Source organism: Papio anubis, chromosome 4, assembly GCF_008728515.1.
Source record: "Papio anubis isolate 15944 chromosome 4, Panubis1.0, whole genome shotgun sequence".
Taxonomy (NCBI): Eukaryota; Metazoa; Chordata; class Mammalia; order Primates; family Cercopithecidae; genus Papio; species Papio anubis.
In genome coordinates, this window is record NC_044979.1 from 2,402,574 (window position 1) to 2,430,139 (window position 27,566).

Consider the following 27,566-nt stretch of genomic DNA (forward strand, 5'->3'; position numbering starts at 1 on the left):
ATACAATACATTGTTATTAGCTATAGCCACCCTACTATGTAATAGATGACTTTGTTTTTTTCCTTCAATATCGTGTTGACTGTTCTGGGTCTTTTGCTTCTCCGTGTAAAATTTAGAATCAGTTTGTTGATATCTACAAAATAACTTGCTGGGATTGTAATTGTAATCACACTGAATGTATAGATCAAGTTGGGAAGAACTGACATCTTGACAATATTGAGTCTTTCTGTCCATAAATGTGCAATATCTCTCCACTAATTAAGTTATTTGATTTCTTTCAGAGTTTTGTAGGTTTCTCATACAGATTCTGTACATATTTTGATAGATCTATAGTTAAGTATTTTGCTTTGGTGGAATGCTAATGTAAATGGTGTTTTACATTTATGTATTTATTTACATTAATTTATTTAATTAATGAGACAGGGTCTCACTGTGTTGCCCAGGCTGGAGTGTAGTGGCATGATTATGGCTCACTGCAGCTTTGACCTGGGCTCAAGTGATCCTGAGAAGCTGGGACCACAGGTGTATGCCACCATGCCTGACTACTTTTTTTGCTGTTGTTTGAGACGGAGTCTCGCTCTGTCACCAGGTGGGAGTGCAGTGATGTGATCTCGGCTCACTGCAACCTCCGACTCCCTCCTTTAAGTGATTCTCCTGCCTCAGCCTCTGTAGTAGCTGGGATTACAGGCATGTGCCACCAGGCCCAGCTAATTTTTGTATTTTTAGTAGAGACAGGGTTTCACCATGTTGGCCAGGATGGTCTCAATCTCCTGACCTTGCGATCCACCTGCCTCGGCCTCCCAAAGTGCTGGGATTACAGGCACATGTCCAGCCTGCCTAATTTGTTAAAAAATTTATTTTTTGTAGAGATGGCGTCTCACTATGTTGCCCAGGCTAGTCTCAAATTCCTGGCCTCAAGCAGTCCTCCTGCCTTGACCTCGCAAAGTGCTAGGATTATAGGTGTGAACCACTACCCTGGCCTGCTGTTGTATTTTTAATTTCAAATTCCACTTGTTCATTGCTAGTGTATAGGAAAGTGATTGACTTTAGTTTGACTTTAGTATATTAACCTTGTGTCCCGCAACTTTGCTATAGTTGCTTATTAATTCTAGGAGTTTTTTTGTTAATTCATTCAGATTTTCTACACAGACGATCCTGTCCTTCCTTCAAAATCTGTATACTTTTTTTCTTTTTCTTGTATTTTTTCATTATCTAGGACTCCCAGTACAGTGTTGAAAAAAAGTGGTGAGAAGGAAAATCCTTGCTTTGTTCCTGATCTTAGTGGGAAAGCTTCAAGTGTCTTACCAATAAGTATGTTAGCTGTAGGCTTTTTTGTAGATATTTATTAAGTTGAAGAAGTTCCCTTCTAACATCTTGTTACTGAAAAAAATTGACATTTTTCGTCATTTATTTGGTTTTAGTTTACTTTTTCTTTCATGGTAAATTTAAGTCTCCTAACTAAAATAAAGGTTTTTAAATCTTTGCATATTTGGCATCTTTGGTTTTTTTTTTTTTTTTTTTTTTTTAAAGACGGGGTCTCTCTCTGTCATCCAGGCTAGAGTGCAATGGCATGAGCAATAGCTGTGCACTGCAGCCTTGAACTCCTGAGCTTGAGGGATATCCTCCTGCCTAAGCCTCCTGAGTAGCTGGAACTACAGGTTCATGCCGGCTCATTTTTCAAAAATTGTAAATTATTTTTGCAGAGACGGGGTCTCTTTGGGTTGCCCCGGGTGTCATTAAGTGATCACTTTTGGTCTCAAGTGATCTTCCTGCTTCAGCCTCTTGAGTAGCTGGGATTATACGCGTGAGCCACTGTTCCTGTTTTTTTTTTTCCTGAAGATATTTTGGTGCTGTGCTTTTTGGTACGTGAAGATTCATGACAGTTCTTTTCCCATTGTGGTTAACACCAGTCTTCCTTAAGTGCCCTACTTTGTCTTACTTCACACAAATTTAAGTATATTAGTTTTTAACAATGTATATTAAAGGAACTATTCAGTTACTTATGACTGGGTCAACTCTCAAGTGCGTAGCCATTCTTGATCAGCATCAGGACTAAAGCCATGCCGCCTCCCGCTTCCAGGGCTGAATTGCCTTCTTTCTGGGCTAGCTAGGGCAGTAGGACATGCACCCCAGTGGGTATTTTGCTGTGAGCTCTGAAACAGGGCATGGCTGTTCCTTCCCTGACCAGGAGCAAAGCTCATTTCGTTCACAGTTTCATAGTACCACAGGATGCCAGCACAGAGCCCATCCTTTTTTTTTTTTTTTTTTTTTTTTTTCCAATCAGGTGTGCTTCACTTTTAGTGGTGAGAAGCTGGAGTGTTTTTCTCCTTTTTTTTTGGTTAGGAATTTCCTTTCGTCCTGGGCGTAGGGAGAATAGGCATCATTACAGCTTTCTTTTATTTCACTCATCCCTCTGACTCTGTGTCTGGAAGAGACAACTTTAGAGGAGAACCTACTCCTCGTCCTACTTTTGAAACTAGAAACACAGTCTAATCAGTTCTGTGATGTTTGCTTTGGTCTGTTGTAGTTGTATTCGTATTTTCATAGTGTGTAGCTTTTTTTTTTCTTTCTTTTTTTTTTTTTTGTGAGGCGGAGTCTTACTCTGTCACCCAGGCTGGAGTGCAGTGGCGCGCTCTTGACTCGCTGCAACCTGCATCTCCCGGGTTCAAGCGATTCTCCTGCCTCAGCCTCCTGAGTAGCTGAGATTACAGGTGTGTACCACCATCCTGGCTAAGTTTTGTATTTTTTGTAGAGCTGGGGTTTCTCCATGTTGGCCAGGCTGGTCTTGAACTTTTGACCTCAGGTGATCCGCCCACCTTGGCCTTCCAAAGTACTGGGATTACTGGTGTGAGCCACCGTGCCTGGCCCCAGTGTGTAACTTTTATTTCAATAATAATACTTACATCTGTTTTTAAATTATTAGCCTTACTTCTACTCTTAAATGAATTATTTTCCATTAGTCTTATCCTATGCATTTTGGTTACTTGATTTCCTTTTCTCCATTTTCATGCTTTCTTATCTTCTGCTTCTGCACTAACACCCTGGATCTTTTCTTTCTTCTTTTTTTTTTTTTTCTTTTTGAGACAGCGTCTTGCTCTGTCGCCCAGGCTGGAGTGCAGTGGCCCCATCTTGGCTCACGGCAACCTCCACCTCCCAGGTTCAAGCTGTTCTCGTGCCTCAGCCTCCTGAGTAGCTGGGATTACAGGCGTCCACCACTACACCTGACTAATTTTTGTGTTTCCAGGTTTTGCCATGTTGGCCAGGCTGGTGTTGAACTCCTGACCTCAAGTAATCCAACTACCTTGGCCTCCCAAAGTGCTGGGATTACAGACCTGAGCCACTGCACCCGTCCTTCCCTGGATTTTATGAAACGATTGTGTTTCACCTTTAAACATAATTTTTTAAAAATTCAGAAACATCCTTTGATCAAAACCTTCTATTCTTCCAGCTTCCTTGGTCAAGTACTTTTGTTGCAGCTACTTCTCTGCCATGAACATTAGCTTATTGAGGTCTTTGCTTCTCCTGTCCGTCAGCCTACCCTTAGTTTCATTTTTCTCCTAATCTACTTTGGTATCATGGCCAGTCATTTCACTCACTCTTGCTAATACTGTAAACCAGTGCTTCTCACACTGTGGTCAGGGGCTTCCTTGGGATTGATGTTGAAACCGTGGGAGTAGTTGATGTTACCTGTGAAGAGCTTGTGGAATAAGAATAGACGGGTGCTCAGCCCAGAAATTATAGAGAAGATTGTTTAAAGGCTGGCAGGAAAAGGGAAGCTTGTGAGGGAGCTTGGGAGAACAACAGAGAGGGAGGAAGACTGCTGACAGAAGTTGCTGCATAGAGCTCAGCAAAAATCATGAAGTGTAATTTTCCTGTTAGGTTTGCTGACCACTTTGAGTTGGTCGATGAGTGTGAAGTTTGATGAGTGACTGGAAGAGGAAGTGAGTGGTTTAAAGGTAGAAGTCTGCAAGTACAGGCTATTATTTTGAAGCGCTTGGCTGGAAAGGGGAGGAGAGAGGCTAGGATATCTGTTAGAATCATCAAGCTTCTAATATTTCTTGGGGACTCTACCTGCATCTGCCTCAGCATCTAGGAATCTGGCTCTCATGTTTTACGGCATCACCAGACTGCCAGCACTGCTGCGGGTTTTAGCTTGGACTTGCCTGGAACTTTAAAGGCCATTTAATCTTACCTTGCCTCTCATTTCTGTTATATTTGCTCCATTTTTTCTCCCATGTGATTTACATACTCCTTCTCTCCTCACTCTCCGTATGTATCTGATTTGATGAACTTGTTTCTGTTGCACTGAGGAAATAGAAGCTATCAAAAAAGTAGTCAATGTCTTTCTGCCTTCACCACAAGTAACTACCTGCAACTGAACTCAAGTATTCTGTCTCCTCCTTGTTCTCCTCCTTTTTATTATGGATAAATTTTATATCACTCCTACAACTTGAGCACGTAACTTCAGCAATTATTTCTTTTTTCTCTTGCATCAATAATTTTTCTCTCTACTGGATTATTCATATAATCGTTTGTAATGCTTTTTCTTTTTTTAAAAAAACCCTTGACTTCACATTCCCTTCACATTTTCTTTGCTCCTCTTTATAATCAAACTCCTGGAAAGTTCTGTGTACTTGCATTTCTGTTTCCAATTATTCTTCTTTCTTAATCTACTTCAGGGTTTTACCTCCACTACTCTATCAAATATCAACTCTTGTCAAGGTCGCCAGTGACCTCCATGGTGCTAAATCCAGCTGTCAATTCTCAGTCCTCATCTGTCTTGGCCTGTCAGCAGCATTTGACACTGTTGATAATTCCATTTTCCTAAATAAACTTGCTTCATGTGGCTTTCAAGCCATCTAGTCTCTTGGTTTGCCTCCTCCCTCGCCGACTGCTGCTTCTCAGTCAGCGTTTGTGAATCCTTCTGTCGAGCTGATTCTAAAGATTTGAGAGCTCTAGGTCTCTATTCTCAGACTTCTCTTCTCTGGCTATCCTTACTCCCTGGGATGGAAATCTCATCTAGTCTCAGGACTTCAAATATCATCTGCTGATGATTCTAAGGTTTTAAAAAATTTATGGCCTGGCCCTTTCTTCTGAATGTACAGATTTTTATCCAACTGCCCATCTAACCTCTTGACCTGAGTGAATTATATGTATGTCAGATTCAACAGTGTAAGCTATACATAAATTTCCCTCAAAACTACTCCTCTTGTAATCTTTCCCGAGTGCTGAAATGACAACTCTGTCTCTCCAGTTTCTCAGGCAAAGAATCTTATATTTATTCTAGCAAATCTTATCATATCTGCTTTCAAAACATACCCAGAACTCCATCTCTTCTGAGCACCTCCTTGCGCAGGTCCGAGTGGCTGCTCTCGGCTTCCTGCAGTTCTCTGTTGTCTGCTCTCATTGCCTCTGTCCTGCCCCCTTTCCAGTTTATTTTCTGTGTAGCACTTATAGGGAGCCTTTTGCACTGTGTCAGATCCTGTCACCCTCTACTCAGAATCCTACAATGGAATTCTATCTCGCTCAGGGTAAAAACCGACACAGTACCTGAGTCTTGCATGACCCGAATAGTGGGCTCCCATTATTCTCTGACCTTGTCTCTTACTTCTGCCCCCTCATTGTTTGAGCACACCGGAGCCATTATTGCCTCTGATCCTTGGCACTACTGTTCTCTCTGCCTCAAATCCTCCCCCCTTCTCTAGATTTCTGCATGTCTTGGCCCCTCTTGTCCCACAACTCTTTCCTCAGATGTCACCTTATTAGTGAGACATGTCCCCACCCCTGCTGGCACTTCCTGTTCCTCTAAAGTTGCATAATTGTCATCTGACACACTTTATATGTATTTATTGTCTTTTTCTAGCAGTGTACTGTAAACTCCATGAGGGCTACAATTTTGCTCACTGCTATGTCCCAGTTCCTAGAAGAATCCCTGGTATACAGCAAGCCCACAGTAAATAACTGTTGAGTGAATGAATTTAAATCAGCCTCTGTCCTACATTTTAATTCCCTTAGTCATCTAATCTCTCTGACTTTAATCTCATAATTCACTGTGTTTCTGTCTTCTTTCCATTGCTCTTTTAGCCTTACTCAGACTTCCATTCCATTATAAAAATTTCCTCCTTATTTTCAACTTCTTAGAAGACCCCCTCCATTTACATTTCTTCACCAAGAACTGGTTTTCCTCTTGGCCCATCTTCTACACTCCAAATAATTTTGGGAGAAGATAGTGATGCTGTTAACATTTTCTTGTCTAGCCAGTTTTCCCAACAGGTCATTGGCTTCCAGCGGCAGGGGATTTTGATGCCCGTTGGTGCTTTTGGTTGCTGTCAGTATTGTCTTCTGTTCCTCTCCCTTGTGTGTTGAGAGAGCTTTGGCACACAGCTAGTAGTCTTCTTCATTCTCAGTTTGTCATTCCTGCATGATGATGTGCAGGGAATGTCTACTGTCCTGGTCCAAAGTTGTTCTCAGTCGTATGGCCACCAGTACTACTTCAGAAATCCATGCATGGATATTCTGTAGACTTTATCATCACTCAGAGTGGTTTCATTTGAGAGTCTTCAGTTTTTTTTCCATGTTCCACATCAAGCTGTGGCAGACCTTTATTTCTAGCACACTTGGTCTTTGACTGTAACGAGATCTCCTGTTCCTTGACCCATCCTTTTTTTCAGTCTGTCATTCCCCAGATCTGATAGAAATTCAATTGAAATTAAACAATTAACCTGATTAAAAAATGGGCGGCCGGACACCGTGGCTCATGCCTGTAATCCCAGCACTTTAGGAGGCTGCTGCAGGCAGATCACCTGTGGTCAGGAGTTCGAGACCAGCCTGGTGAAACCCTGTCTCTACTAAAAATACAAAATTAGCCAGGCGTGGTGGTGTGAGCCCGTAATCCCAGCTACTTGGGAGGCTGAGGCAGAAGAATCACTTCAACCTAGAGGTGGAGGTTGCAGTGAGCCAAGATCGCACCATTGCACTCCAGCCTGAACAACAAGAGTGAAACTCCATCAAAAAAAAAAAAAAAAAGGGCAGAGGACTGGAATAGATATTTCCCAAAAGAAGACATACAGATGGCCAACAGGTATATGAAAATGTGTTCAACGTCACTAATCATCAGAGACTTACAAATCAAAACCACCATGAGCTAATCGCCTCATATCTGTTAGAGTGGCTGTAACCAAAATCCCAAAAGATAACAAGGGTTGATGAAGATGTGGCGAGAAGGGAACCCTTGTACATTGTTGGTGGGAATGTAAATTAGTATGGCCATTATAAAAAACAGTGTGGAGGTTCCTCAAAAAATAAAAAATAGAGCTGCCGTATGACCCAGCAGTACTTCTCCTGGGTATATTTCCAAAAGAAATGAAATCAATGTGTTGAAGAGATACTTGCCCTCTCATGTTCATGACAGCACTATACAATAGTGAAGTTGTTGAATCAATTTAAGTGTCTGCCAACAGATGAGTGGATCAAGAAAATGTAGTGTATTCAAGGGAATACTATTCAGCTGTAAAAAAGAAAGAATCTTGTCATTTGCAGCAACGTGGATGGACCTGGAAGACATTATGTTAAGTAAAATAAGGCAGACACAGAAAGACAAATACTGCATGATCTCACTTATATGTAAAACTTAAAAATGTTGAACTTTTGGAAACAGTGAGTAGAATGATGGTTGTCAGGGACTAGGGCTTGGGGGCTTGGGGAGATTTGGTCAAAGGGTACAAAATTTCAGTTAGGTGGGAGGAATAAGTTTAAATCTATTGTATAACATGAAGACTATAATAAATAACAATGTATTGTATTTTGAAAATCACTAAGTAGATTTTAAGTGTTCTCATCACAAAAAATTATAAATATTTGAGGTAATGAGTATGCTGATTAGCTTGATTGAGCTATTCCACAATGTATCTTATTTTAAAACATTTTGTACACAGTAAATATGTATAACTTTTATTTGTCAATTAAAAAAGCAAAATTAGGCTGGTTGCAGTGGCCCACGCCTGTAGTCCCAGCACTTTGGGAGGCTGAGGCGGGCAGATCACTTGAGGTCAGGAGTTCGAGACCAGCCTGGCCAACATGGCAAAACCCCGTCTTTGCCAACAAATACAAAAATTAGCCAGGCATGGTGTCACACACCTGTATTCCCAGCTACTTGGCAGGCTGAGATGGGAGAATTGCTTGAATCTGGGAGGGGGAGGTTGCAGTGAGCCAATATTGTGCCACTGTACTCCTGCCTGAGCAGAGTGAGACCCTGTCTCAGAGGAAAAAAAAAAAAAAGCAAAATTAAAAATACAGAATTTAATACTATCTTAAAGAAATCTCTTCTTCAACTGCCTTTTGTTTTGATATGGGGTATCTTATTGAATAATTATTTCCCACCCCCATTTGTATGTTAAACTTTTATATAGTGGAATTTGTTTAATGTATCTGTCAGTGTTTGGTGCCAGCATCTTCTTTAAATGAATTGAAGCTTTTGATAATGTTTTAATATTTGGTAGTGTTAGTAGTTTCTAATTGACTTTATTTTTCAGAATTGTCAGTGGTGATGGTCTGGTTCTTCACACTTCCACATGATTTTGAAAAATATTTGATCAAGATCGAGTTACGGAAAGAAAAGTCTCCATTGGGCTTTTTTTGTTTGTTTGTTTTTAATGGTATTAAACAGGACTAATTGACTAGTTCATATAAATTAATATTTTATTAAAACTTTTTTTTTTTTTTTTTTGGAGATGGAGTCTCACTCTTGTTGTCCAGGCTGGAGTGCAATGGCGTGATCTGGGTTCATTGCAACCTTCGCCTCCCGGGTTTAAGCGATTCTCCTGCCTCAGCATCTCAAGTAGCTGGGATTGCAGGTGCCCACCACCATGCCCTGCTAATTTTTTTTTTTTTTTGTATTTTTCAGTAGAGACAGGGTTTCACCATGTTGGCCAGGCTGGTCTGAAACTCCTGACCTCAGATGATCTACCTGCCTTGGCCTCCCAAAGTGCTGGGGTTACAGGTGTGAGCCACCACGCCCAGCCTATGTTTTATTAAAACTTTAATGAGTAAAATGTCCAACGTTTTAACTTTTTAGTAGTTTAAATCCTTTTTTCCTGTAAATATCACAGATATATCTTCTAGTATTTAAAAAAGATATGCGAAAAAGTAAATGATCCGTTAACTTTGTTTTGTTTCAGATATGTTTCCTTCTTTTTGCCATTCTCTACGTCGTTTCCTACTTCATCATCACAAGATACAAGAGAAAATCAGGCAAGTGGAAACATTTCAATTAAAACCTTTGTTAGAATGCCAAATGGTCTAGGCATGGTATATGGGATATATTAGTACACTTCAGTGTCATAGTGCATTGAATATGCCGGTGATTGAAGTAAGCAGTTGTCTGGTACTAAGAGACCTAAAAATAACCTCCAGGGAATTTGACTACTCTTAGAGTCATCCTCTTAGACCAGAGTCCTTGTTTATCACAATTCTTACGTCCAACTAAGAATAGTGCTAGGCTATTTAGTTCTGGGAAATTCCAGAGTTTATAAGGATATTTGGTTCCTTGTGAGCGGCTCTGACTTTGAATGTTTAACTCATCCACACCCCATACCTTTGCTGGCTACTAGAGCATGTGGTAGATATTTAGAGTCTCCATAATACCATTTAGTATCCAATTACCGGCATCTTGTATTATCCTTTTATTCTTTCACATATATCCTTATCCAGCCAGAGGGACTACCATATCTTTACTCTTTTTAATGAACTTTGTGCTCATTAATTGAGACTTTTTAGGTCAGGGTTTTATAAGTACCTAAGCAATTACCTTACTATTTTTTGTTAAATCTCAGCTGTTTTCTGAAAATCACAGGATATCTGCTTGTGATGTTGGGCTAATAGTAGGTGCTGTATGAATACTTAATGATTTCTTAATATTATGCTATCAGTTTAAACTTGTGGGACTTTTGAGAGAAATAGGTTCTAGTGCCTGCTCTAGTGCATTACTTTAGTACTGTTACTTGGCTCTGTGGCTGCACTTGAAGTACTCCATGGATTCTATAACCTCTAAAATTTTTGAAGATACAGATTCAAAATAGTATCGTAGCTGTAAAAAAAATTCATTGGCATGGTTTCATGGACTGTAGACACAGAAGGAGGGAGAGAGAAAGAATGACTGTATATAATTGCATCTTTCTAAGTGAAATTAGAGGTTGGTGAGTGGGAAAATTGGAGATTTATTAGATCATTTTTAGAGTAATGCAGGAGTGGTGGGAGAGTGATGAGGACCCTGGACTTAGTTGGTAGTGTGCTGGAAATAGAAGTGAAATGAATGTGGAGATATTAACACATTCTTTAAGACCTGATTTTTTTTTTTTTTTTTTTTTTGCGATGGAGTCTCACTCTGTTGCCCAGGCTGGAGTGCAGTGGCGTGATCTTGGCTCACTGTAACCTCCACCTTCCAGGTGCAAGTGATTCTCCTGCCTCAGCCTCCCTAGTAGCTGGGATTACAGGCGTGCACTACCACGCCCAGCTAATTTTTGTATTTTTAGTAGAGACAGGGTTTCAATATGTTGTCCAGGCTAGTCTCGAACTTCTGACCTCAGGTGATCTGCCCGCCTTGGCCTCCCAAAGTGCTGGGATTATAGGCGTGAGCCACTGCACCTGGCCAAGATTTGATGATTAATTGGATGTGAGCACAACAGTATATAAAAATTAATTGTGACTATATTCTTTTGTGGTCCCTTTGGTTATAAAAGTTCTTTTGGGAATCTTAGAATTAAGAATGGAGGTGGACTAACAGAATGTCCCAAATATACCCTTGATACTGAAGCAGGTGGGTACTCAGAATTCCAGAGACCTGAGCAGAGAGTCTTGGAGGACCTTAGGCATATAAGAAGGAGAGACCAGGAGGGTTTGTGGTATTTTTTTTGTTTGTTTGTTTTGAGACGGAGTCTGGCTCTGTCGCCAGGCTGGAGTACAGTGGCGTGATCTCGGCTCACTGCAACCTCCGCTTCCTGGGTTTAGGTGATTCTCCTGCCTCAGCCTCCCGAGTAGCTGGGATTACAGGTGCCCACCACCACACTGGCTAAGTTTTGTATTTTTCGTAGAGGTGGGGTTTCACCATGTTGCCCAGGATGGTCTCCATCTCTTTACCTCGTGATCCGCCTGCCTCTGCCTCCCAAAGTGCTGGGATTACAGGCATGAGCCACTGTGCTCAGCCTGTGGTATTCTTACAATTGGGCAATCTCTTTAGCTTATAAGTTTATGTGGGAGGACAAAAGAGATTGCTGACAGGCATGAGCAAGGAGGAGAGTAGCAGAGTGAAGGACATCGGCTACTTAAAAAAGATCAAGCAAACTTTATATATATATATAATTTCAAATGTATTTCAGTATATTTAATATATTTATATATAATTATATATATTTTTATTATACATTATATATAATTTTTATTTTTAAATATATGTATATATACACATATACACACAATTTTTTTTTTTGAAATAGGATCTCCGTCTGTCCCCTACGCCAGAAAGCAATGGGGCAATCATGGCTGACTGTAGCCTCGACCTCCTGGGCTCAAGTGATTCTCCAACCTCAGCCTCCTGAGTATCCTGGACTACAGGCATATGCCACCATGCCTAGTTAATTTTTAAATTTTTTTTGTAAAGATGGAGTCTCCCTATGTTGCTTAAGGTAGTCTTGAATTCCTGGGCTCAAGAGATCTGCCCACCTCAGCTTCCCAAAGTGTTGGGATTACAGGCGTGAGCCATTGTGCTCAGCCAATTTCTGTTTGTAACAATAATTATGAGTTACTGAGGCAGTAGTATCCAAGTTATTTAGGATGGTCCAGGAGATTCCTTGTTACTATTATTAATGACAAATGCAAATTATGGAAAATTAGATGAGTTCTATGTTTCTGAATTTTAATTTTATAGTAATTTTTGTTGGCTGTTAACCAGAAAATTTTATTTATTAGCAGTTTCACTTAACATTGTATAACAATTTACTTTGTAGTGGTCCTAAGGTTCTACTAAGTTTTATTTTCTTGAGCAAATTTTAATTTACACATGGTGGTTTTATTAACAGGATTTTGTTAAAACATCCCATTTTCTATATACCATACTGCTGGATTTAATAAGATTTAAATTTAGATCTATGCTGAATCAATAATTGCCTTTTGTTTATATTGTGTTTATAGTTTTAATAATGAAACATTTTGTTAGAAGATAAAGGAATATTAATACCTTAAATGTTTTTGCAGATGAACAGGAAGATGAAGATGCCATCGTCAACAGGATTTCGTATGTATTTTAAAGCTGAATTGTTCTGTTTCTGATTCTGAAGTCATCAATTCTCAAAATCCAATTCTAATTTTTGGACAGAAGTATGGAAAATATTCACCCAGCACATTACAATAGCTTTATCATATAAATTTTAGAAAGCACGCGTAAGCAAATATGCGTGGATAATTTAGCACTGATTGTCTCCTATTGAAATTTGCATATTTAAGGAGCTGACAGATTTTGTCTTCAGGGGATTAAATGAGGAAATGGCCTTAATTTAATTGCCTGGTCATAAGAAAGAAGACTCTTGGCTGTCTGCACATTCTGCTGAGAAGACTGTGATGTTCTTGAACCAGGCAGCAGACGGCTCGGGTTAACTGAGCCTGTCTGCCGTGAGCAGGAAGGTGGACCCAGACTGTCTTGTAGGTTCCTTATGTACACCAGTGAGATATGATAGGGAGGCCTTGTACTTTTATTGAAGTATCAATAAATTTTATTGTTACTTTTATTGAAGTATCAAACTCAATGGAAAGCAGCGAATTCCTTTCTGTTAGTTTTTGCTTAAGTGTGAAATTGCACAGATGTGCCTATGTAGGAAAGTTCTGTATTCCAGGATTTTTTTATTGATACATTAACATTCTTTTGAAATTTCAAGTTTATAGAAAAGGTGGAAGTAGAAGAAAAAGTTTTTTTACTCCAACTGTTTAGAAATTGCTCATCTGATGCTTCATTTCCTCAGGATACTTCTATGTATAATTCCTCTAAACAGTGCATTCTACCTAGGTATCAAAATGGTGAAGTTAGCATAGATAGCAGTACCATTCATACTCCATTCAAACTTACTAGTTATCCCAATAATGTCCTTTCTGTGGTGAAAGGATCCAGTTCAGAATCACACACTGCATTTGGGTGTCGTGTCCTTTAGTCTCCTTCAGATTGAAACACTTCTTCAGTATTTCCTTGACTTTCCTGACCTTGATATTTTTGAAGATTATTAGGTAGTTATTTGGTTTTGTCTGATCTTTCTTCATAATTAGTATCAGATTATGCATCCTTTGCTTAGGAGGATGAGGAATTAAGAAAAGGGGAAGAGGAAGAGAAAGATTCTATGTGCTTTCACATACTTGTACATACATAGAGATAAATGCTTCTACATACAATGGAATAGTATTCAGCCATAAAAGAAATGAAGTACTGATATGTGCTGCAATGTGGATGGACCATAGTAAGTGAACGAAGCCAGACACAAAAGGCCACATAGTGTACAATTCCATCTATAAGAAATGTCCAGAGTAGATAAAAGCAGATTGATGATTGCAAGGGGCTGAGGGAGAGGAGAATGGGGAGCAGCTACTTCATAGGTTTGGCATTTTATTTTGGGGTGATGAACATGAAAGAAAGAGGTGATCGTGCAACATTGTGAATGAACTGCACACACCTGAATTGTTCACCTTAAAATGGTAAGTTTTTGTAATGTGAATTTCACCTCAGTAAAGAAATTAATAACTCCCAGCTAGTAAATGACTTGACCCGGCCTGATTTGTTTCATAACTGAAAAATGAATATAAATGGATTGTGATTTACTAGATTTGGTAATTTATTTTAAATGACATAGGGAAGCTAGATAAGAAACAAAAATAGCTGTAACTTTATGCTGAAAATTCTTTCTTTGTCGCTTTAAAACCTAGGCCCAAAACTTGATGTTGTAAATTTACAGAATTAGGGGTTTTAGTTTTATTCCTGGCCCTGTGACATTTGTGAAAATTAAGTGAATCATTTTTTTCCTCTGTATAAATTAGTGCTCCTTTAAAAATTCACTTCACTCACCTCACAAAAGCTACAACGAATAAGAGACTGAGTAAAAGGTAGATATTCTCTCCATGTGAAACCCTCTAGGTGTGAAGGGCAAGTGAGATACGTACCTTTCTCCTCTCCATTCGGTCTGGTGCCACCTGTGGTGGTACATCCACTTCAGTGTACTTGTAGATCCATAATTTATAAATGGAAAAGAACACAGCACTTTGTCTTTTACCCCTAAAAGTACGTTGAATGACAATAGGGTGATGTGCTGTTTCCTTACGGTAGATGCCCAGGAGCATCTTTATCTGCTGTTGGGGCAGCTGGCACAACACGTGCAAGGGGTTTGGGTTTTCCGAGTCACAGGTGGTTTCCATATCTTGGGGATGCATACAGAAATCCTCTTCCTGAAGGTCAGTGGGTTCGTATAAAGTGGTGATACAGTTAGGGGAGGGGCATGGGGAAGAGGGTCACCTGAGAGAAGGAGTCTGACCTAGTCTCCCCTGTCTTTCTTCCCTACCCCTGTTGATCTCTTTGTCTTTTGCTATGGTAGAATGAGTGAGAACTGATGAGTTAGGGTGACGTGGGTTCAAATTCTGGACCCATGATTAACTTGAGTCCAGAAGAGATTGAGAAATATTCACTTTCTGTGTATGTAAAACAGAGTTCCCACCTACTTTGGAGTGCTGTTGTGTGGATTAAATAACATTTGCCAAAAAACAAGACAAAACAAAAAAACCTAACTAGGGTAGGGTGCTTGATGCACAATAGGTGTGAAATTAATGTTTCCTCCACCTAAAGGCTTTTGACCTGTTTTGTCTGCTTAGAATTCTTTTTTTTTTTTTTTTTGAGGGAGTTTCACTCTTGTTGCCTAGGCTGGAGTGTGCAGTGGCACAGTCTCAGCTTACTGCAACCTCTGTCTCCTGGATTCAAGCGATTCTTGTGTCTCAGCAGCCTCCCGAGTAGCTGGGATTACAGGTGCCTGCCACCACGCCCAGCTAATTTTTGTATTTTTAGTAGAGATGGAGTTTCATTATGTTGGTCAGGCTGGTCTCGAACTCCTGACCTCAGGTGATCCACCCACTTCAGCCTCCCAAAGTGCTGGGATTACAGGCGTGAGCCACCGCGCCCGGCCTGCTTAGAATTCTTTTTTGTCAGATATCCCACTGAATTCACTCTCACCTTCTTCAGTTTTGTTTTGCTTTATGTTTTTCCCTAAGTCTCAACTTTTCAGTGAGGCCTTCCCTAAGTGCCACACTTAATATTGATGTCCTCCTCCCCATTTCCAGTCCTTCTTACTGTTTTCCTGTAGCACTTACCTTTAGTATATTATGCATTTACATATTTAATGTTTTATTGTTTATTGCCTGACTCTTTCCAGTCCAGGATAAGCCCTCCTTGGGCAAGAATGTTCGCTTGTGTTCCTTCACTGTTCTCAGGTGCCTAGCACAGTGCTGGTACAGGGGAGCAGGCACTCTGCAAATACTTGTCTAGTGAGGGAGCCTCACCTGAAAGACCCCCTGAGGTAGAATCTCCGAGATGGGCTTTAACAAAAGCTCCATGGGTGATCCTGATAGTGCTACTGCTTAAGAACCACTGGTTTAGAGTGACTATTAGAAAGCCTAGTTCATGCAGCAAATGTTTATTGATTAGCTGAGATGAAGACTTAAGATTGAATGCTGGTATGCCAACATTTCACAGATGAATGTAAAATGTCACTCAATTTGTTACTTTTCTGTTGCCCAGAGAATCAGACCTCTTGATGATACTTGGGAGGGTGTGAGCAAAATGTGAAATATGAAACTTTCTTTGTCATCAACACTGTGTACATCTTATTGAATAATTTTGAATGATTTAAATTCAACCATAATGAAGTCTTGTTTCCACATGTACTTCCTGATTAGATATTATCAACCTGTTAAACTTTAAGATGTAAAGTGGCAGGTTTTGGTTATGATTAGTTTTTTTTTAATTAAAAATATATATTGAAATATTAACCCATGAAATACATTTTTATGATAACCTGTATTTTGCAGTGGAGTTTTAAAAATGTGAGGTCTTTCATTTTATTGATAACTACAAATAAATAAAAAAGCATTTATTTTTTGTTTAAAAAAATTGAGTGTCACATTGAGTCTGAGATTGAAAAATGAGGAAGAGGGAATATTGTAGAAGTTGGGGGAAGAGTTTCAAGAAGGAAGTAGTGCTTATCAATTTGAAATGTCATAGAAGGTCATATTCAGATTGCAATTAAAAAGTATCTGATGGATTTGACCATAAGGAGCGCCTTTTTAGAACTGGGTGAGGAGCAGAAGTCCTGCTGCAGTGGGCTAATAAAGAAGTTGAGGATCAAGAAGTAAAGGTGTGATATGTGAGTTCTGCTTCAGAAGCATTTTGAAAGAGCAGAAGCACCTGAGGATATTTATTTTTGGCTGGTCAGCAGGTAGGGGGAGGATGACTAACCGGTGAAGCAAGGCCCCTGGAGACGGCAGAGGTAGAGATCGGCACAGATGAGCAGGAGATTGACAGATAGGAGAATAATTGTGTCCGTTGGTAGCTTTATCAGGTGGTAAGTATGAAGGGATCGTACCCCCTTTTTTCACTCCGAAACAGGAGATTCAGTCATTTTCTGGCAATGAGGAGCAGCAGGGCCATGGTAGAAAGCTTAGGAAGAGCCTGATTGTGTTAGTCTGTTTTGTGTTGCTATAAAGGAACACTTGAAACTGGGTAGTTTATAAAGAAAGATTTATTTGGCTCACAGTTCTGCAGGAGGTACAAGCATGACAGTACCATCTGCATGGCTTCTGGTGAGGCCTCAGGAAGCGTTTACTCATGGTGGGAGGTGAAGGGAGATCAAGATTGAAGAGGAGATGCCAGGTTCCTTTAAACAACCAACTCTCTTGTGAACTAACAGAATGAGAACTCGCTCATTACTGTAGGGTCTGCTCCTATGATCCAATACCTCCCATGAGGCCCCAGCTCCAACACTGGGGATCACATTTCAGCATGAGATTTAGAGGGGACAGATATCCAAACCATATCACTGTTAGGAGCAACACTCAAAATCCTAAGGAAATTGAACACTCAAACAAAGGATTCTTAGCAGTGCAATTTTATTTCTGTGCAGAGGGGTGCCTCCTTGGCCAGTCGCCATGAGAGCACACCTGAACAAAGGGGCACGAGATCTTTTATTCCTGACGCACGTCCTGCCCTGTACCCTTTCCCCATTGGCTGGGGTCGGATTGTACAGTCTAATCCTGGTTGGCTAAACATATGATTTTTTTTTAGATAAGGTGGGCACATAAAAGAAAGTGGAGAGGAAAGGGGAAGGGGTGTCTAATGAGCTAGAAAGTTAGTCCTCTTTCCAAATAAGGAAAGGAATGTCAGCTGGTACTGATAACGCCTGGTACTGTGGCATGCCTGGGCATCTAACAAAGGCAAGAAGGAAAAAAAGGTGGAAAAGGGAAAAGGGGGGGTACTATGAATTAAAGAATAAAAGATTGATCAAGTTATTTGAAGAGAAACCTCATCATATCCCACATCCCTGATGATGGGGGTTAAGAATAGGAGATGAGAGACTCATAATCCGAGGATCCTGATCCTTGTTTACTAACTGAAAGTATATGAAAGCGTTGTGGAGTGTTAAAGTGATTTAAGGTGGTTTTATTGTTTTAATTCATCATCATCTTGCAAAGACACTTCACAATATCTATAGATAGGGCTTTTTTATTTTTACACTAGTTATATTCAGTGACTAGTTATATTCAGCATCTGAGTGCATGCCCTCATCACCTTATTTTATTTAGACAAAGGTTTATTTTATTCTCTTCCCGGTTGGATTAAGGAGATAGTTACAAATGTCAGATATTTGGGGAAACACTTGTCTTATTAGTACCACAATTAGAAAAGATGCATTACTCTGAAGATGTAATTTTTAAAAATAATGCTCCATTTCAGAAGGTGAAGTTGAGGAATGCTTCACAGGGCAAATGATGTTTGGGATCTGTCTTGAAATTCATGTATGAGTTTGCCATGCAACTTAGAGGGTATTCTAGGGAGTGAGTAGACTGTGCAGAGGGGCAAGGAGTCCTGAAAATCTATTTCTTGTTTGGGCTATGAAGGAGTTAGGTAAGTCTAAGTGTATGTCAAAATGGGACATGGTGAGAGAAGAGCCTGGAAAATTATGTTGGGATAGCCGTGCGGGACATGGAATGGTGAGATTTTGGATTTGATCTCAATTTTATTATGGGAAGGAATGATAGCTATCGGGATAGCTTCCTCCCGTGACTGGAGAAGCTTGCTGGAGACCGCTTGCTGGCTGGTTGCTGCCAGAGTTGGCTGTGGACCCTGAGACAGCACTTGTCTGAGGGCTTTTCCCAGGAAACACAGTGTCTATTCAGCAAAACGAATTTACAGAAATTCTATATCTGATTTCAGTTGTATTTTTGTTATGTATCATAGGGTCTACATTTAAACATTTATCATTGATTTACTGAACCAACGAATCCTGGTTATTTTTGGCTTTTAAGTAGGAATACACTTCTGTTGGTTGCCACAAGATGGCATTGGCCTCAAAGTTTCTCTGTTAGATGTGTTTTTGGGTATTTAGTATTTTTTTTCCTGCTTTTTAAAAGTATTTTCTTACATTTATTTTTACTTTCTTCCAATATTAACTTTAATAGAACTTTAATATCCATTCTATCTCTAATATTGGTGAAGTTCTTTTTTCCTTTGCCAATTTATTCTTGTAAAATCTTTTAAAAAGTTAGGTGTTTGTTGTAAAAAACAAGTGTTTCAGAAATGTATAACTGAGAAGGTGAAAGCCCCTTATAATCCCTCCTTTCTATGGGATTGTTACATATTATGCTGGATTTCTTTTGTACCTCTGTATAAATATGAATTTGTTGGGGGGAGAGCATGTTTTACATTTATTGTTCATGCTTTTCTTCATTTTTTGGTTGACTTATTTTAGATATTGTTCCATATTAGTACCTATTGAAGCTATCTTATTTTTTTAAATGACAAAGTAGTGCTTTAAATATGAATAGTACAATATTGTTTAATAGTTTCCTGTTGTGTATTACTATCATTTATCTAATCTTTACCCATTAAAGAGATATCAGGCTTTCTAAGTTTTTTTCCCCTCTAAAATAAACATTTTAAATTAATTTTTTTTATACTGCTTTCACAGTAATTTTTTCACCTCAGTTGTTGCATTGCTGTTAGCATATGTAGTCAAAGTTGTTAAATGCAATTGTGAAATAAATACTTATATTTCAAAGAGGAATGAACTACAATTTTTTCTTTGTAAAACATGTGAAGTACTGTGTCTTCAGTGTATGTCTGTCTTTTAGGTACTGCTTGCTAGACTTACTGATATTTTCATAGAGTAAGGAGTTTTAGAGTTTATCTAGTTTAACTTCTAGGCCCATCTCCCAACTACATGTATTTGATAGAGTTCTTACTAGAATGCTTTTTGGATATCCGTTTTGATGACTTTCATGTTCATGCTTTTTCAGGTCGTTGTGACGATGACTCTGCTTTCTTCCAGGCTGTTTTTGAGCACGTTCACCCTTGCAGTGTCAGCTGGGGCTGTTTTGCTCTTGCCTTTCTCAATAATCAGCAATGAAATCCTGCTTTCTTTCCCCCACAACTACTATATTCAGTGGCTAAACGGCTCCCTGATTCATGGTTAGTATATGTTGCTTACTATAATCACAATCAGTATTTTATTTTTTTACTGTATCATATTTTTAGATTTTTCTTTTCTTAGTTTTCTTCATAATTTGTGACTTCCTCCAGTGAATGATTTGGGTCTTTAATAATGTCAGAAAACCAGATTTTACTTATCATTTCTATGTTTAATTAGTTGTGAAAGTCTTTTCTCTTAGTCAAGAAGCAGTTTTTATACTTACGATTTTGATAAATTCATTTCAGTATTTAGCAAGAGAATTTTGGTTTATCTGCATATGTCAGAAGAACTCAGCCTCCATTTAAGAACTAGAAAACTGGCCGGGCATAGTTGCTCAGGCCTGTAATCCCAGCACTTTGGTCGACCGAGGGGGTGGATCTCCTGAGGTCAGGAGTTCAAGACCAGCCTGGCCAACATGGAGAAACCCCCATCTCTACTAAAAATAGAAAAAGTAGCCAAGCGTGGTGGCGCACGCCTGTAATCCCAGCTACTTGGGAGGCTGAGGCAGGAGAATCACTTGAACCTGGGAGGTGGAGATTGCAGTGACCCGGGATTGCACCATTGTACTCCAGCCTGGGCAAGAAGAGTGAAACTCCATCTCAAAAGACCTAAAAAACAGCAGCTATAGTTTCTATTTTATTTATTTGCTAGTAGTTTCTTTAGTCATTTCAAAATATAGAAGGGGAAAAACACTCTATGTCAAGTACAAATAGGTATCGTGGTGTATTGCTTTGTAGTCTTTGGGCAAGCCGCTGTCCTCTTGCCACGGTTTCCTATTGTCTTAACTGGGATGATAAATAAAACCCAGCTTGCCGGCTTGTTTTTGGAATAGGAATGATGTATGTAAAGTAACTGTCTTTTAGTAGGCACTTAATAGGTGGTAGCTATTATGATAGTTATTTAGACTGTGAGGTGTTTTCTTTCTTCTTTCTGAAGACTCATTGTTTTTACAAGTCAATTTAGTGTATGTAAACTGAACTCTTGTCTCTCATAGAACGTACTGGTGTAATTCTTTTTTGAGGCGTTCTAATTTATTTTTATTTTTTAATGTTTTAATTTTAATTTTTGTGAGTACATAGTTGGTGTATATATTTATGGGCTATATGAGATATTTTGATACAGGCATGCAATGCAAAACAATCACGTCAGGGTAAACAGGGTGTCCATCACCTCTAGCATTTATCCTTTGTTAAGATTTTGTCGTCATGTGTTAGAACTACAGCTCTTAGGAATTTGGATATCTTTCTTGCTCATCATGCCCATACCCCTCTCTCATTTTATTAGTGTTGATTTGTGTTACTAGTAACTATATTGCTAGTTATTATTTTGTTAATGTTATTACTTGTTGGTGTTATCAGTGTTAATAATTATTTTAATTTGTTTTGTATTTCAATTTCTTCATCTCGTTTTAAGGTAAAAGTTTTTTGAAAATTTTTTTTCTTAGTAAGAACCTTATGAGTTAATGATTAAATGTCCTTCTTTGACAATATTTAAGCTAAGTTGCCATTTGACTTAAAAAAATATGTATCAGAGATAGCGTGTTTTCATTACATTTGTATTATAGGTCAGGGAATTTGGGATTTCTGAGTTAACATAAAGAAGTGTTGGGATCTCAAATCCAAGGAAAAAAATGGAATAACTTGCCTGTGTAGTAGCGTTACAGTTAAGTATGCTTTAGTTTTTATAGTTGGCATTTTGCATTTGGAAAATATCCCTTTTTTTTTTTGAGACAGGGTCTCACTCTGTCGCCCAGCCTGGAGTGCAGTGACATGATCATGGCTCTCTGCAGGCTCCACCTCCTGGGCTCAGGTGATCCTCCACCTCAGCCTCCCAGGTAGCTGGGACTGCAGGTGCATGACACCACGCCAAGCCAATTTTTGGTATTTTTTTTGTAGAGTCAGAGTTTTGCCATGTTGCCCAGGCTGGTTTTGAACTCTTGGACTGAAGTGATCCTCCCACCTTGGCCTCCCAAAGTGCTGGGACTAGAGATGTTGCCAAGATGTCACTTTTTATGTGTGACACGTGATTACTGGAGTTGCTGTAGAAGGCTGTGGTGCATTAGACTAATAATGTATATTCTTTTTTCATTGCTATTATGTTCATGGTGCTGTAATCCAGTGGAGGAAAAGAGCAAGTTTAAATTTAAGAGATTACCAGTTTTATATGTAAGACGAGTATATTTCCTGTCTCCTGTTGTTTGAGAAAACGTAGAAGACAGTTTTTGTAGGTCGTGCTACCTTAGCAATCCCTTAAGCTTTTGCTGAGACTGTGGCCCTATATATTAAGAACAACAGCAACACCAACCACTCCGTTATTTTTTTTCTGTTCATAAAGTAGTGTGTGTGCACTATACAGAATATGAAAAATACTAAAATGTACAAACAAGGAAAAATCCACATTTTTTTAGCGTGTGTGTGTGTGTGTGTGTGTGTGTGTGTGTGTGTGTATATATATAAATTTTTTTTTTTTTTTTTTTTTTTTTAAGATGGAGTCTCACTCTGTCGCCCAGGCTGGAGTGCAGTGGCATGATCTTGGCTCACTGCAAGCTCCGCCTCCTAGGTTCACGACATTCTTCTGCCTCAGCCTCCTGAGTAGCTGGGACTACAGGCACCCGCCACCATGCCCGGCTAATTTTGTTGTATTTTTAGTAGAGACTGGGTTTCACCATGTTAGCCAGGATGGTCTTGATCTCCTGACCTCGTGATCCGCCCGCCTCGACTCCCAAAGTGCTGGGATTACAGGCGTGAGCCACCGCGCCTGGCCGCATGTGTATATTATGTATAGCATATGCAATTTATACCTTTAAAACCTTTAATATTATATTGTGTTTTCCATACCTTTTATGTTCTTCGAGACCAGTTTTAGTGGTGTAACCTGAGCTGTATATATGGCAATATATTAAGCTAGTGGTTTTCAAAGGCTATTTCGTCATTTTAAAAGGTGGAACCATTTATCCCTCCAGTGACTTGCTACCTGCATTTTTCAGATTTGCAATAGAAAACGGCTGAGTTGTTCCTCAGGTACCAAACCCACCCTGTCCTGTTTGTGGAACATTTCACTTAACCAGTAAACTGTTGTTGAGCATCTAGAGGATTTTTAAATTTTAATTATTATTTGGGTTTCTGACAATTTCTTTACATGGAAATTAGAATGAAAATTATTAGGCTAATGAGTATTATTGCTAAACTGTTTTCTATAATTACTTGTTTATATTCTCTTGATTGACCATGAAGGTGCCTCTTGTTTTTAGCCATAAACTTAATAACAATGGATATTAATATCTTTAAAATCTTTTCCATTTTCATGGATAGAAGGTTGTTTCTCATTATTGTAATGTTAATTTAAAAAATTTTTAGTGAGATAGGACGTTTTAATTTTAATTTATAAAATATAGAAAAATAATACATATATCATTTTATTTTCATTTATTTATTTTTATTATAATTTTTTTGAGATGAAGTGTTGCTCTTTTGTGCAGGCTGGAGTGCAGTGGCGCAATCTCTGCTCACTGCAACCTCTACCTCCCGGGTTCAAGCGATTCTCCTGCCTCAGCTTCCTGAGTAGCGGGGACTACAGGTGTATGCCACCACGCCCAGATAATTTTTATATTTTTAGTAGAGACAGGGTTTCACCATGTTGGCCAGGCTGGCCTCAAACTCCTGACCTCAAGTGATCCACCCTCTTCGGCCTCCCAAGTGCTGGGATTACAGGTGTGAGCCATTGTGCCCGGCCCATGTATCATTTTATTTGATTAATGTTTTTGCCCTTTTTTGTGGTTGTTGCTTTTTTCATATTGAATTTATGATCTCTTTATATGTGAACACGTCAGCTTTTCATTCAATTTTTATACATATTTTTCTGATTGTTATTTTGCTTTTTAATTTCAATTGCCTTTTTCCAGAATTTGAATATTTTTTATAATATTTGGTTTTTCTTTTTCTCTTTGGTGTCTCTAATTGTTTTTGTGTTTATAAGATGGTTTCCCATCCTGAGATATGACGGCTAGTTGTCCCAATACCATTAATTGAATATTATTTTCTGTACTGATTTTTTATGCTTCATTTTCAGTAAGCTAAATATTATATTAGGGTTTGTTTCTGGGCTCAGGTATGCAGGTTTTGGAGTCAGATAGACCTGAGCTTGAATTTCAAATCTGTCTGAAACCCTTAGCAACCTTGAGCAAATTGTTTACACTTTCAAAGTCTCAGTCTTTTATCTCTAAAATGACCATATCAAGGGCTAGTTTATAGAATTATTATATGTAGTAAGTGGAATATATATATATAGTAGTGTGTATATATATATATATATATACACACACACACACACACCAAGTACCAAAGTACCTAGTCTATTGTCTGATGGTCCAGAGTAGGCAGGAAATAAATGCTGAGTTTTACTTTCTGTTTTTCCCCTCTGGTTTGTCTGTCTGTTCCTATGCCAGTGCCATATTGTTTTAAAGACTATAGTTTTGTAATACTTTGCTCCTGCTAGGTTTTAAAAAGTTCATACATTTTATGAAGCTTTTCATAAGCAAAGGCATGTATTTTGTGCAGTGTGGGATATGACAATTCTATGGAAATTTGTCTTTTAATTGTTTTGTCTGTGTTAGGGAAATGTATGTGTATGTATATGTTCGTGTGTGTTTAAAGAAATACATCTTTGGTGGGGAGATTTGGAAAGCAAAAGTCACAGCTAGTGGATTGGGTTCCTCAGCAGTGGCTCTAGCCAGGCCAGCCTTGGTGAGTAGAAGTCCATGGTGCTGGGTCCGTGTGTGATCTCCATCCCTGCTGTCACGGTGACTTTGTTCATGAGCCCATTGGGCAATGACGGGGGTGGCTGGGGAAAGAGGCTGACTCGTATCCACAGAGCCAGCCAACCTATCCACTTAATTATTAAAATCCTCCTCTGCTGAGGGCACCCTTTGGTGAGCGTTCACATGGGACACAAATACTTTCCTATTTTTTTTCCCATTCAGAGAGGTCTGTTCATCTACCTCATCCCAGTTTTCTTATTGCCAGTTTTCCAATTGTGTTTCTTTAAGACTCTGACCATCCAGCCAAACCATTGGCCATAGTTCGTTAATTTGTAATAATCACACATTTGGCTATTTCTCTTTCCAAGCAAAGTAAACAGCCAGATGTATGGCCCATAGTTCTGTCCGTCGGAGAATTTCCCTTCACCGCTGTCCTTTTAGGGGTGTTCCAGAAAGGGGCAGTAGTGCTGCAGCTGTCCACTAACGTGGGTGCCTGCATATCGTGCAGAACCATCTGGAAGCCAGGCCCAGGTCTGCCTCCGACAGCTGATTTTAGGGAACTCCCCAGGAGACTGTAGGTGCAGGCTGGGAGAGGGAAGGCAGTGCAGTAGGAGTGGGGACCGTCGGCATTGGGGGCACTTCTTTATGTGACTTGTGCCTTTAGGGCCTGCTTAGGCCTGGACACGTACCACTTCCATTTGATGACGGAATGCTGCTGTGCACACCCAACTTTCTGGCTTGGTGGGTCAGAAAACATTCAGTTCATGATGAGCAACTCCGGTCCCATGGTAGCTTGGTGGCCCACGTTTAAGCATTCAGTCCCTACTGAAGCCCCATAGTGGGGCAACAGCTGTTTCTCAAAGGCAGTCGTTATCCACAAGGAGGGCAGAGCATTGCCCCAACATCCTAAGGGCCAGTTCACCTAGAGAGGAACCTGCCAAAGGCTCCAGACAACATGCATCTCTGCCTCTGCCCTTTCAGGCACCCTTGGATCTGCTGGGTCGTGTGGCCCAGGAGGCAGAGTAGCCTGCACAGAGCCTGGAGCTGCTGCAGAGCCTTCTCTCATTCTGGGCTCTACTCAAAACCAGCAGCTTTTCAGGCCGCTCAGTAAACCAGCTGGAACAACACATGCAAATGAGAAATGTGTTGTCTTCGAAGTCCAGAGAGACCTGCTAGATGCTGTGCCTCTTTTTTGGTGCAGGAGGCGCCAGATTCAACAGTTTATCCTTCACCTTAGAAAGGATAGCTCCATACATCCTATAACACTGGACCCCTAGACATTTCATTGAGATAGAAGGCCCCTGAATTTTTGTCAGATTTATTTCCCACTTTTTGACACACAGATGTCTTACCAATAAGTTTAGAGTGGTTGTTACTTCTCACTCACTAGTTACAATCAGCAAAATATTATCAACATAATGGGCCAGTATGATATTAATATCTTATGGAAGGGAAAGGTGATCAAGATTCCTGTGAATTACATTATAATAATACAGGGCTAGAGAATTTATATGCCCTTGAGGTAGGGCAGTGAAGGCGTATTGCTGGCCTTGTCAACTGAAAGCAAACTGCTTCTGGTGGTCTTTCCTAACACGGACAGAGAGAAAAGCATTTGGCAGATCAGTAGCTGCATACCAGATAGGTGACATGTTAATTTGTTCAGGCAATGAAGCCACATCTGGTACAGCAGCTGCGATTGGACTCACCACCTAGTTAAGCTTAACGATAACCTGTTATTCTGGAAGCTCTGTCTGTCTTCTGCACAGACCAGCTACGAGTCGAATGGCGGTGTAGATACGAGTCAAATGGGGGTGTAGTGGGGATCCCCACCCCTGCATCTTTCAAGTCCTTGATGGTGGCAGTAATCTCTGAAATCCCCCCAAGAATGCAGTATTGGTTTTGGTTTACTGTTTTCCTAGGTAGATGCAGTTCTAGTAGCTTCCACTTTGTCTTTCCTACCATAATAACCCTCACTCCACGGGTCAGGAAATCAGTGTGGGAATTCTGCTAGCCATTCCATTCCATTAATGCCTTTTGGAAGTGAGGAGACAACCACAGGATGGGTTCAGGGACCTGCTCTGAGTTGGAGCTCTGCTAAAATTCCATTGATTACCTGACCTCCGTAAGCCCCTACTCTGACTGGTGAGCCACAGTGAGGGTCTCCTGGGAACAGTGTCAGTTCCGAGCCAGTGTCCAGAAGTTCACAAACGGTCTGGTTATTTCCTTTTCCCCAGAGCACAGTTACATCACTTATATTCATTTGTCAATCTGTCATTTACGGTTTTGTGACATTTATGGGATTCTGTGAGTACCCAGAAAATGTTCAGATTCCTTTAATCTCCCATGGAGCATCTGTTCTGTACTTTCATGTTGAAAGTGTTCAATAAATATTTATTGATTAAAGGAATAAAAGTCATTATAATTGTGTCATTAGGAATATTTTGGCAAAAGTGAATTTGAGAGGAAATTTAATGGCTTATAAAATTGTCAGTATGGATGTTTTGATTGTGCCTTTAATGTGTAAATCACATATGGATTAGAGGCTAAATGTGTTCATTTTTTTTTTGTATGTGCAAATACATTTAGTTTGGCTTAAATACAGTGTTTGGATTTTGGACATAGGTTCGAGACGTTATGTGTTAACCATATTACCTTGGAATGCTTCTTTACTTTTTTGGGCAAGAATTTTGTAACATAATAAATAAAATAATAACCTTAGTAAACTGTGTCATGTAAACAAGATGTATCTCTGCCTGCAGTGAGAAAACAGCTTGAAAAATGTGATATAGAAAAATGACATTGGAGCACTGGGGTTGGGCGAACTGATGGTAATCCTCTGGCCACTGGCTTTTGTCTGGTGGTTGTCATCACTTGTCAGCTTGATGCTGTGAGATGTGTTCTGTAATTCACACAGTGTGGGTCCATGACATGCCAGCAACTGTAGTTTGTTGTAGGATGGGGCAGAGATGACAAATTAAAATGGTAGTGTAAGTTCTTTTTGTTGTTAAAATAGGAAAAAGGGTTAGAAATGGACCAAAAACATAAAATATCTG

At 39.6% G+C, this 27,566-nt stretch overlaps 1 protein-coding gene across 10 annotated transcripts in view; it reads left to right on the forward strand.

The window, feature by feature from the left end:
* The window catches only part of LMBR1 (limb development membrane protein 1), a 223,140-nt gene that overhangs the window by 36,589 nt on the left and 158,985 nt on the right, over positions 1–27,566 (forward strand). For 4 of the 10 annotated variants that reach the window (XM_017957369.2, XM_021936478.2, XM_017957372.2 and 1 more), the window contains exons 2-4: positions 9,177–9,249; positions 12,247–12,286; positions 19,617–19,756. In XM_017957369.2, coding sequence (XP_017812858.1) covers positions 9,177–9,249; positions 12,247–12,286; positions 19,617–19,756 — 253 coding nt within the window. Of the gene's footprint in view, positions 1–9,176; positions 9,250–12,246; positions 12,287–19,584; positions 19,757–27,566 lie in introns of those variants that run through there. The other 6 variants (XM_017957374.3, XM_017957375.3, XM_021936479.2 and 3 more) reach the window with 4 other exon arrangements.